We start from the raw sequence: 12,749 nt of genomic DNA on the forward strand, positions 1-12,749 counted from the left end.
ATGCAGGATGCGGAGCAGAAGGACTCCATCAATGTGAAGGGCTGCGTACCTCAGTTCGAGAAGTGGCTCCAGGACAACCTGACGCTGGTGGCGGGGATCTTCATCGGCGTCGCTCTGCTGCAGGTACGTGTGTAGGGTGACCCCTGACCTCTGCTCCATAGCGTTAGGAGGACTTCTCCTTATAACGCTATGGACCAGAGCTAGGATGGACCCATCTCTAGTCCATAATCGTTAGGAGGACGGTCTCCTCCTCTGTGAGTTTGTGCGTGAGTGTGCGTTAATGTCTTAGATAGACAATATATTTGGATTTTTAAACAAAAGGAGCAGAAGGAGCCAAACAGTTAGACGAGGTAGCTAATCTTACAAATTTCTCACGTTGCAAGCTTGTAGATTTGGCTATTTGTAGCATGCAACCAACTGTAAAATCAGTCATAACCACACCATCAAGGCCTCGAATCTTTTGTCGACTAAATCAACTGTAGACTAAAATCTTATGATATTTAGTCAAATAAACCTAGACTAACACTAAAACATTTCAGGTGACTAAAATGCGACTACAACTAAATGAAAATGTATTCAAAGACTATGACTATAAAACAATCAACATTTTTGCTGTCAAAATAAACACCGGGACGAGGGAGCAGCTTGCTCATCCTAGGAAGTCAGACATCGCCAGCGGCTCTGCTCCGACGTAATAGGACAGTGAATGACCCTTTGTTGTTGTGAGTTTTGAAAATGTTTAATGACACGCAGCTTGTGGAGTTAGTCCAGTCAGATATGCTCGAGGGGCTCATTCAGTGTTATGCAAGACCCACATGTCATTCGCTGACGTGGCAATCAGCTGACCAATTGGGCGGGGTATTTAATTAAAGGACAACTTTAGTTTTTTTCAACCAAGGTTCATGTTTTAGGTTGTTATTATTAGAGAAAGTATAAGATGAGTGTTCTTTTTTTTTTCATTTGCTGCTTTCTTTCGTTTTAGCGATTTTAGCTATTTTTGACAGGGGGGCGGGGGCATTCAAACATGGCCACAAAAGATCACTGAATGTGAAGGGGGTGACAAACTGACCTGTTGAGCCATACAACACAGTATGGCAGCCCCCTATAGTACCACCCTTCACATTCAGTAGATCCTGTGATCTTTTGTGGCCATATATAATTTCCTGGGGTCTAGTAAATGGGGTCTATAGTAAATAATAAAAAAAATACATATTTAGCCCCATGTTCGAATGCCCCCGCCCCCCTGTCAAAAATAGCTAAAATCGCTAAAACGAAAGAACGCAGCAAATGAAAAAAAATTAACACTCATCTTATACTTTCTCTAAAAACAATCTAAAACATGAACCTTGGTTGAAAAAAACTAAAGTTGTCCTTTAACGCATTTTGGGCGGGAACCCCTTTTGGTGTTTTAAACATTGTTATAATTTAGCTATTGAAAAATAGCAGATCTACAAGCTCATAGCGCGCCACCGAGTGGCGCGCTACGAGCTTGTAGGTCTGCCATTTTTGAAAAATCGTGAAAATATTTATATCAGAAAACTGGAGGATTTAGAAGATTTCTTTTAAATTTAGAGGTCAGGCCTAAATGGGTTAAGCTCACCTAAATCTGGATTCTTCCTGCGTTCCTTCCTCTGCCTATGCGTTCCTGGTGTTGTTGTTTGGCTAGGATATCCTCGCAGGATCCAGAAATGCATAGCTTGTATTTAATCACTTCATAGTGTGATATCTGTGTGGACGGATCGGTGAGAGTTCACCGCAGGTTCTCCCTGCTCTTAAAACCCATTTTGACCTGAGATCAGATTCTAAAAATGTCTTCTACATCCTGACAGTTTCCTGAAAAAGCTATGTTTCTACAGTATGTCAGTCGTTCTTCGATTTTTCAAAAATAGCAGACCTACAAGCTCGTAGCGCGCCACTCGGTGGCGCGCTATGAGCTTGTAGATCTGCTATTTTTCAATAGCTAAAGCATAACATAATGTTTAAAACACCAAAATGGGTTAATGTATAATGATGGTTGTATAATTGTGCCGAGCAGGGAGAAAAATGTAGCAGAACCGAACGCCAAGATAAAATGTTATATGCACACTTGTATTCTCATTCTATAATACACATTTGTTCAATGTATTCGTGAGTTATGTGACTGAAATGTTGTAATCTTTCCGCACAGATCTTCGGGATATGTTTGGCGCAAAACCTAGTGAGCGACATTGAAGCTGTGCAAGCAAGCTGGTAAGAAAAAAATATATATATTTATTGAGATCTATACATTCAACTGAGTGTCATTCATAAGCTTTGCCTAGTCGTGTACGAGCCATGCAAATCTAAATCTCATGATCAGTTCATGTCATGTATTACTTCCAAGAGGAAAATGTGAAACAGAATCATCACGGTTAACAACCAAGCTACTATTCAGAATCATCTTCATTGTCACATCACAGTTTTACAAGTAAAAAAGTGGGTGAAATTTGTTTTTGTGCATAGTTTCCCTTCGTGTCATTTTTCCAAGAAACACAAGAAAGGGAAGAATAGAGAGGGAGGGGTGGGAGAGTATTTCTCACAAGTAAATGTTTTGGTTAATCTACCATTGTGCTGGCTTTATGCAAATTGCCGTCAAAGTATATCGCACTTACGCCTTGTTTGTCTTGTCTTGGACGAGTCAAGTCATTTCATGATATACAGTAAGGTTTCGTTTCTCCAAAAAAGTAAAAAAAATAGATCAGATAACGCGATGAAGATCGCATCACTCGGTTCTTTATTTGTGGCCCTGTCGCACGGTGTGTGGCCCTCTTTTGGGCTCCCACCTTTGCACCCAACGGTTGAGAAACACATGCGTGGCCGTTTAAGGCTCACCCGTGGCTTTCGCGTGCGGTTAGGGTTTGAGGCAAGGTGTCGGACTGTTAGGACGTCGGACAAAAGATATGCACCCTGCCCGAGGTGGGGGAGCATAAAGCTTAAAGGCGTAGTGAAATGAAAAATGTGTTTTTCACACTTTTAGACCACATCTGTGGTCATCATATGGGCATACCTAACAATGGACGCCAAAAAAATGGGTACATTTTCATTTTTGTGTATTTCAAAAATCTTAATTTTAATTACTTCCTGAAAACGAAAACGTACTGTGTGATGACGTGTCGAGGCCCACATCGATAAAAGCCAATAAAAATGAAGCTCGCCAGTTTAATTCCCCATATCTGCGCATCCGTCCAACACTGCCCAACACAGCTGCTACTGATTACAAAACCACTCCGTTTTTAATCCCATTCAAGATGACATCCAGACAGTGAATTACTCCGTTTCAACTTAATCATCACTCTAAAATATGTATCTGAAAACATTATAGGGTAGAAATAAGCCACATATCAGTAAACTGGTACAGCCGGCCGTCTGTCTGACTTGTAAACAAACACACATGCGTCCTAGTGCGTATAGCATAGGTAGCTAGGGACTAGCTACCGTCCCATCGCCTGAAGGGATGCGACGCTCCGATTGGCTCAGAAACTACAGAGCGGCGTTTCAACTTGAAACCGTCTGAAACTTCAAAATGAAATGTCCACCATTTCCGTTTCACTACGCCTTTAATTCACACTCCATTGCACGAAGCAGGTGTCGCTTGCCAAAGAGCGCATGAGCTACAACAACCTCACAACGCGTCGCGTGCGTGACCCTGTAGAGCTGTGCTTTTCGCCAAGCGACTACTACTAGGGCCTAAGAGCCACCCCATTCGACTGGTATCATGTATTGAATCGGCGAAATCATCCGTTATCAGCACGTTTGAATGGTGCCAAAATGTCCATACTGGCATCCTCACTGTTCAGTATGCCATTATCTGCGATTGTAGCATTGTCATTATCACTGATGTCCTGACGGAGGCGCGCCGTGTCTGGTGGCCATGAGCTACGTGAGGCACCGCCGTGCCGAGCGTTGAGAAGGCCACCAGACCCGACTCAGCGCCGTCCGAGTTACGTCCTGATAGGCAGAGAATAGTATATATTAGTAGCTCCTAGTTCCATGCACCGACAATAGTTGGAAATGACACGTCCACCAGGGGGAAACCTTGACCAGGCTATGTGGTGAGGATGCCAGTATGGACATTTTGGCACCATTCAAACGTGCTGATAACGGATGATTTCGCCGTTCCAATGCAGAGATAACGGTCGAATCCGCTGTAAGAGAGGAATGAGCTGTTCCATCCCAATGCCTCATCATGACTCATCTCATACATCATTCTCCCTCCTCCTCCTCCTCCTCCTCCTCACGGCTCCTCGTCACCAGGGTGCCACCGCCACCCTCTCTGTCGTCCATGCACAGACCCCCACCGCACGCCGGCAGCAAGAAAGCAGGCGCCTACTACGCATGATGTGTGTATGTGTGGCCGGTAGGGTGCCAGTTATTAAAGGACCACTTCACCACTTTTCAACATCTCTTCATGTAATTGGTCCTCACTAATGTTCATGATAAAACAGCACCATTTTTTCCTACTCAGTCTGTGTCTCATAGGAGGGCTTTGGGCAGTTCGGACACCCGTCCACCAGTGACATCATCATTAGGCAGATTTTTTTTTAAACAAGATTTGTTTTAAAATATATTTAGATTTTTATTATCGTGAGAACGGTGGCTTCAACTTTTGCATTGCAACTTTTCAGGAAAATAAAGCCTGTCGTTTCTATTAGCTTGGATTCACCATCGATGATGTCACTGGTGGACGGGTTTCCGAACTTCCCACAGCCTTCCTATGAGACACAGACTGAGTAGGAAAAAATGGTGCTGTTTTATCATGAACATTAGTGAGGACCAATTATAGGAAGAGACGTTGAAAAGTGGTGAAGTGGTCCTTTAAGGACCCATTATTCTCCCCCCTTCATTTGTTGTTGTTGAATGTTGCTGTGATGTTGTCGGACTCCCTCTTTCCCCCGGTGTTTCACGACCGTGGCAGACTTTTGTTTTGGGTTTAGGACGGTTTAGGAATAGTGTTTGTGAGGTTAGGTTTCTGGTTTAAGGACTTCAGTGTTTTGTACCATACTATTGTATGAGTACCGAACAAAGTATGTTTGCTTTCGCCATCTTTGTTGAAGAAGAGTCTGGGCAATTAAGTTTTAGTCTTACTAGAAGTACTAAAAGTTTCTCAATCTTATATTTAGTTTTAGTCTGGCTTAATCTAGTTACCTCTGAGGTCAATGATTTAAAGTGTGATTACCTTTGAGGGGATTAAGTCCACCCATCCAGACCATTATTGTCAACCTCAGACCAAGATGGTCTGATTTTGAATCTGAATGGCTTTGTGTTTCTGCTATTGTCCTGGCTCTGCTCTAATTAAGAGCAATTTAGAAGTTTAGCATTTAAGGGTTTGTTTACTACCCTTCCTGTACTGGAACTTGGACACTCAGGCATGAAGGAAGCATGAGTTCAAGTCCGTTGCTCTCCCCATGTCCCCCATATATGGGGACTAGGTTGGCGGAGGGTGTGTAGAGCCCAGGATCACATTAGATAATTGACACAGGGGTGAAAAATGGGTTACAAAATCGTGGAGAAAAAAAAAGGATAGGTTTATAGGCATAGTTTCTGTGAAGTTAAAGACTATAGGGTTTAGGCACCACCTCTGTGACACACCGCATAAAGAGGGAGTCCTGTGATGTTGTAGCTAAAATAGTGGCCATAGCGGGAGTGGGTATAGCGAGGTCGCCCGAGAACCGGAAGGTTGCCGGTTCGAGCCTCGGCGGCTCACCCTCGAGTCTCCCTGTCCCTGACCAAGACACGTATAACCCCTGACCGACTGCCCCGTCCGTCCGTCTGTCCCATAGAGTATAAAGAAGGCTAGAGACCGAACTGGAGCGTTAGCCCCCCCCCCCCCCCCCCCGCATTCATTTCAGTGGAAGTTGCTCAGTGGCGTTTTGAAGCACCCGGAAGACTTCCGGAAGTATAATTATAACTCAATGGCGCGAGCGAGCGGAAGTTTAGCCTAGCCCAGCCCCGGACCTCAATTTTGAGGTCCGTGCTTTTCACGTGACGTCATGAACGTCCGTCCGCTTCCATTAAAGTGCTGCAATTCCACATTTCGCCAGTAGGTAGTGGCATCTTCAACGTTGGATATAGCCTTACTGGGGGCTTGGTCTGTCCGGTCATCAAAGCCATCTGAGCAGCCAGCAGCCGGACGGAGCTGTAAAAGCAAATTCCAACAACCCGGGCAGGGAGCAGAAAAGCCTCCCCCCGGACTTTCTCAGCCGTGTTGATTTTAACAGCAACTTTGATGATTTAGTTTTAGTCACATAGTCTTTTGAATACAATTTAATTTAGTTTTTGTCATATGAAATGGTTTCGTTAGTTAACCCATTTTGGGGCGGGAAGTCGGGAACCCCTTTTGGTGTTTTAAACATTATGTTATAATTTAGCTATTGAAAAATAGCAGATCTATAAGCTCGTAGCGCGCCACCGAGTGGCGCGCTACGAGCTTGTAGGTCTGCTATTTTTGAAAAATCGTAAAAATGTGGCGCAAATCTTTGAATATACCGGTATATTCTTTCAAAGTGAATGTTTTTAACTCGGGCCTAAATGGGTTAAATATCATAACATTTTAGTCAACTAAATCTACAGTTTATTTTAACTACAAAAAAAATGTATGTACTAAATTAACCGGCTGTGTTTATTATTATTATTATTAATATTACTGCAAATGCCAATTCTAGAAAGCAGAGTGAATGAGACTGTTTGAGTTTGAATTTGTGGATCTCGACGTGAGGCTGTGATCACAGTCCTATCTCATCTACGGATACATGTGACTAAATTTGACTGAGGGACTGCCATTGGATTTCTTTTGAATTTTCGTTTTTTTATGTCATATGAAAGCAGGGAATCATAGCTTCAAATTGACATATTGGTTGTTCAGTTTGACCCACCAGTTTTGGAGATATGGCCTATAGAGTAATGTCTTGCAGAAAACAGCGAGTTGAGAAAACAGGCTTGAAAGGTTCACTTCTGTGGACTCTAACATTACACCTATAGCTACATGTTTAAGCATTTAGTTCATGTTTACATGTCGATTTCAGCTCTGACACTTATTTCAGACATGATCTAGTATGTGAAGAGTCTGCCTGTGCTATTAACTCATTTTTGGAAAAAAAAGGGGGAAAAAAAGTTTTTCTCCTCTGGTGAAAAGCTGGAATTTGCGCGATGGCAGTCTCTCAGTCAAATCTGGTCACATATATTATGCATATCTGGAATGCACGCTTTCTCATTTTTGAGACAGACTTTTACTTGAGGATCACGTGATCATTTTCACTGCAGCTTTGAACGTATTCATTGATTGAATACTTTACCAGTCGGGAAATCTAAACAGCACGAGGTACAGTCAGACATTTAGACTGAGGCTTCGTACACACCTACACAACAAATGTCCGGTCCGTGTGCGATGTCTGATTGCTGTTTGATTGCTGCTCCAATTCATTTTCAATGGGAGTCACATGGTTTGACCAAACATTTTTGTTTGATGAGGGGGGAGCAATCAGCAATCAGCAATCAAACACAAATGTTTGATCAAACCATGTGACTCCCATTGGAAAAGCATTGTGGTGGCCCAAAAAAACGACCAAACATTGCTTGATTGGTGTTTGGTACGTGTGAACGAGGCCTAAACGGATAACATATAAAGTCCAGCTCACTAATCAGCTGTGCTGAGCTGTTCTGTCCCCTGAATGCACGCACGCACACACACACACGTGCGCGCGCACAGTGATGTTTGTAAACATATAGTGCATGAAACAAGAAACCCTTGCCCTGTCTATGGCCTCGGGGAGGTGCACGTGGATGTTGCTGATGTTATCGGCGTGTTTTTTTTTTTTAGTCCGTTGTGAGGCACAGATAGAGGACGGGGTGATTTCAGGGCAACTCTAATGACCCGACAATCACTTTGATTGGCTTTTCTCCTGCAATCTGCACCTCGCAGGCCAACGAATCAACAATCGACGACTGCAGTGAGTGCACGACCAGCCGAGCATACAAATGTGGCCGTCCGCCTTTTTATTTATTTTGACGTTTTAATGCTGGCTGCAAACAGTACTGTGGCTTAGCTTAGTTAAAAACAAAATACAGAAAATACAGCTGTTTAAAAAGATGGCAGATGATCATTGATCAGTGAGGACCAATTGTATGAAGATAGGTCGAAAAGTGGTGAAGTGGTCCCTTAACCCACTCTGGACGGGAACCCCTTTTGGTGTTTTAACTAAGCATTATGTTATACTTTAGCTATTGAAAAATAGCAGACCTACAAGCTCGTAGCGTGCCACCGAGTGGCGCGCTACGAGCTTGTAGGTCTGCTATTTTTTTTAAATGCGGCACAAATCTTTGAATATATATTCTCTTTCAGAGCGAACTTTTTTTTTATTTCGACGTCAGGCCTATAAATGGGTTGCTCTGGTGGTCTCTCTATGCTTCATCTCACTCTCTCAGCTAAAGGGGTTCTTCCTTGGCCTGAGAAACGTTGAAGACCCCATGAGGTTCAATAGATCACATTTCTCTGTTCAAGGATATTAAACTGTACTCATTTATTTTCCGCAGCTTCTTCACCTAACGCAGCGGCAGCGTTCTTCACACTCTTAACAGGTAAAGTGCTTTTTTGCATTTATTTTCAAGAACCCTTACGGCCCGGCGTGTCCATTCGTTTCCATTTGTGCACTCTCAGATTTACAGACCTTAAATCAAATAAGTTATTAACCCATTTGGGGCGGGAACACCCTTTTGGTGTTAGCATTATGTTATGCTTTAGCTATTGAAAAATAGCAGATCTACAAGCTCATAGCGCGCCACCGAGTGGCGCGCTACGAGCTTGTAGGTCTGCTATTTTTGAAAAATCGAAGAACGACTGACATAGAAACATAGCTTTTTCAGAAAACTGTCAGGATGTAGAAGACATTTTTAGAATCTGATCTCAGGTCAATGTGTTTCTGGTGATATTATCGTCCGCTCATTTGTACTGTATGTCCATGGCAAAAATAGAATTTTGACAAAAATGTCTACCACAAGCCAGCCACCCCATTCGACTGGTATCGCCCCATATAATCGGCGAAATCATCCGTTATCAGCACGTTTGAATGGTGCCAAAATGTCCATACTGTTCAGTATGTCATTATCAGCGATTGTCATTATCACTGATGTCCTGACGGAGGCGCGCCGTGTCTGGTGGCCATGAGCTACGTGAGGCACCGCCGAGCGAGGCGCTAGCCGAGCGAGTCGCTAGCCGAGCGAGTCGCCGTGCCGAGCGTTGCGAAGGCCACCAGACCCGACTCAGCGCCGTTCGAGTTACGTCCTGATAGACAGAGAATAGTATATATTAGTAGCTCCTAGTTCCATGCACCAAAATGACACGTCCACCAGGGGGAAACCTTGACCAGGCTATGTGGTGAGGATGCCAGTATGGACATTTTGGCACCATTCAAACGTGCTGATAACAGATGATTTCGCCGATTGAGCATGTTTGGTGCGGGCGGCGGTGAGCAAGGCGTTGCCTAGGGCTCAGGGCTAAAAATAGATTATCATCGAAACCGTTTCATGTCCATTATAATATGTCAGCAGCTTGACTAATCAGGTTTGATCAGATTTCATAGCCTTTGTACTTTGTCCATCGCTGGTTGCACGAGCAAACCCTTTCATAATAATAATAATAATAACAATAACAACAACAACAACAATAATAATAACTAGAAAAGGATCGCTGCAAGCAGCGATAAGGCAGGACCAAGCAGGAAGGCAATAAGAATAATATGCACAAGAAACATGGAAGACTAAACTTGAGAAAAAGACCATGGAATTGTGACAGGGTCGTTTTTTTATAGTGGGAGGCAGGTAAGGGTTCTTGAACTGACTCATACACAGAGTTGGCGGTGCCCAGATTTGAACCCATGACCTTGTGTTACAAAGGCAAGAGCTCTACCTACCGAGCTAACAAGCGAAATCATTCAGTGTTTTTGTAGCAAGTTGCGCAAGGATAACTAATGATAAGGTGGGTATAAAGATTTATGAATTGACTGCGTATAAACCAGAAAATATACCAGATTCGGATGAGGAGCTCAATGAGTGAAAACCAATGAAATGAGTCTGAAACAGGGATTAAAGGTTAACTGAAAAAATTATTAAACTTTCAGGACTGCCTTTAATAGTAATAATCATCATCCAGGAGTCATCACCATGCTGTCTTGTGGTGGACATTTTTGCCAAAAATTATATTTTTTGCCACGGTGGTTAATAAAAACAGAGAGATGTGTTGTGTGAACAGTGACCACCGCGGCAGCGTGACGTCATGTTGGAGTTTTCGGTGGTCACCTCTTCACCGAACAGTGGCCTTAACTCTGAGAGTGTAAAAATGGTACCAAAATGGACCCGTACATTTGTACACTCTCAGAGTCATGGGGGTCCTTTACAAATAAAACATTTGAGAACCAATAGTACTAGCTGGACTCCTAATGTGCCATAGATAGTGAATAAGTGTTATACACATTCAGAAGAAAACCTGGAGACTTTTGACATTCAGTAATTAATTGGGTCTTATGATCAAAATAAGAATCATTTGCCACGGACACAGCTGTCCGTGTACGGACAAATTGTCTTAACGGCTGTCATAATTAATGTTTAAATTCATTTCTTCTCCCAGCAGGACTCTGCGGGCAGCTTGACTTCATTGCACATCAAAAGAACTAAACTTCCATCTTCGTGGATGACGTGTGGGAACGACCAGGAGCGTGTGTGTGTGTTCAGAACGACCAGGAGTGTGTGTGTGTGTGTGTTCAGAACAAATGTGTGTGTGTGTTCAGAACGACCAGGAGTGTGTGTGTGTGTGTGTGTGTGTGTGTGTTCAGAACGAGTGTGTGTGTGTGTTCAGAACGAGTGTGTGTGTGTGTTCAGAACGAGTGTGTGTGTGTTCAGAACGACCAGGAGTGTGTGTGTGTGTGTGTGTGTGTTCAGAACAAATGTGTGTGTGTGTTCAGAACGACCAGGAGTGTGTGTGTGTGTGTGTTCAGAAGAGGACGACCAGTGATCATCTACGAATAGCGGATTCGGATGAAAATCAACCGATAATGACCAGTAGGTTGCTTATCGAGACGATCTTATCGACCTACTGCATGCATACTGGAAGTCTACTGGCTGCGATCAGGAAAGGCGGAGACGTAGCCGACGTGGCGTTGGTCGCGTTGTCCGACTATTGCTCCCTAAATCTACATTCTACACTCTAACCCTAACCTCAGTCTTAACCGGCCACGCAAGTCCCCGAACCTCATATCAGTCTTCTTAACCCATTCAGGACGGGAACCCCTTTTGATTAAAAACAAACAAACCCATAAAACAACAAACAATTTATTAATAAATATTTAAAGTTTTTCAGAAAACTTAGGTCAGGATTTAGAAGGTGTTTTTAGAATTGGCCTCAGTCCTAAATTAACCGCATTTGTGTTTTAACTAAGCATTATGTTATAGCAGATCTACAAGCTCATAGCGCGCCACTCGGTGGCGCGCTATGAGCTTGTAGGTCTGCTATTTTTGAGAATCGTAAAAAATGCGGCACAAATCTTTGAATATATATTCTTTCAGAGCGAACGTTTTTTTTTTTTTTTTCGACGTCAGGCCTAAAAGGGTTAACTGTACGCCACGTACGTAAGTCCCAATGTTTTCACTTCCGTGTTCCCTGATGGAAGCCAGTTAGGCTGCAGTATATACATGCAGTACAGGTGGATCGCATGGTCTTCTGGGTTGACGACATTTGAAGCGGGTGCTCTGAACGTGTTCAGAAGAGGACTCACTCCACACTGATCGTCTAGCGGCGTGTTCAGACAGAGAGAGGACTCCGTTGATCACATTCCTCCTGAAGGAAGTGGCACATTTCCTTAATGCACTAATAATGTGACATTTCTCTGTGTAATACACTGTGTGTGTGTGTGTGTGTGTGTGTGTGTGTGTGTGTGTGTGTGTGTGTGTGTGTGTGTGTGTGAATATTGTAAAGGATAGATAATTGGCGGGGGGGGGGGTGTATATTATCAATAGACCGATTCATATTCAGACATCAATAATCATATCGTTGCTGTCCGGAAGAAACTACCTAACTCTATTTTGGGGTTTTTCTTTCTTTTCTTTCTTTTCATAATTCAATGCTATTGAACACCCTTTACGTCTGTGTGTTGGTTACACTTTTACTTGAACCAATTGAAAGTAGCCTGTTAAAAAGTGCTTCGGCAAAAACCTCCCAACTCCATTGGATCCTCAAACCATCTGCCAAACCAGCTAACTCCGCCTGTTTAGCCATCTTTTTTTCCCCTCATAAATCAGTGCTATTGAACACCCTTTTACGTCTGTGTGTTGGTTAAAAAAATATTGAACCAATGAAAAGTATTAAAAATGTTTTTTTTTATTTCCTGAAAAATGAACATTTTGGAGTTAGGTGGTTTCTTCCAGACAGCAGAGATATACCTAGTATGTCCAAAACCTCTCCACCCAAATGTAGTGGTTTTGCCAATTGATTCAGACTTCCCAAACGTACAGTATTTATGTCTCTTCGCTGCTGTCGTATCCTATACTGACTCGCCTGCCAGTGAGGAGCCCCCACCGGGAGGAGGTACTGTCGTATCCTATACTGACTCGCGTGCCAGTGAGGAGCCACCACCGGGAGGACGTACTGTCGTATCCTATACTGACTTGCCTGCCAGTGAGGAGCCCCACCGGGAGGACGTACTGTCGTATCCTATACTGACTCGCCTGCCAGTGAGGAGCCCCCA

General features: G+C 43.4%; 1 protein-coding gene across 1 annotated transcript; it reads left to right on the forward strand.

The window, feature by feature from the left end:
* Positions 1 to 11,190, forward strand: LOC306914384 (tetraspanin-5-like; the record flags this gene model as incomplete). Its single annotated transcript, XM_079491379.1, has 7 exons — positions 1 to 123; positions 2,168 to 2,229; positions 4,273 to 4,375; positions 8,548 to 8,592; positions 10,640 to 10,829; positions 10,865 to 10,892; positions 11,009 to 11,190. The coding sequence occupies 3 exons, from the start codon at positions 1 to 3 to the stop codon at positions 4,355 to 4,357; spliced, it is 270 nt and encodes an 89-aa protein (XP_079347505.1). The 3' UTR covers positions 4,358 to 4,375; positions 8,548 to 8,592; positions 10,640 to 10,829; positions 10,865 to 10,892; positions 11,009 to 11,190.
* Between the last annotated feature and the right edge of the window lie 1,559 nt (positions 11,191 to 12,749).

This window comes from Electrona antarctica (assembly GCF_951216825.1).
Source record: "Electrona antarctica genome assembly, chromosome: 21".
Classification (NCBI taxonomy): domain Eukaryota; kingdom Metazoa; phylum Chordata; class Actinopteri; order Myctophiformes; family Myctophidae; genus Electrona; species Electrona antarctica.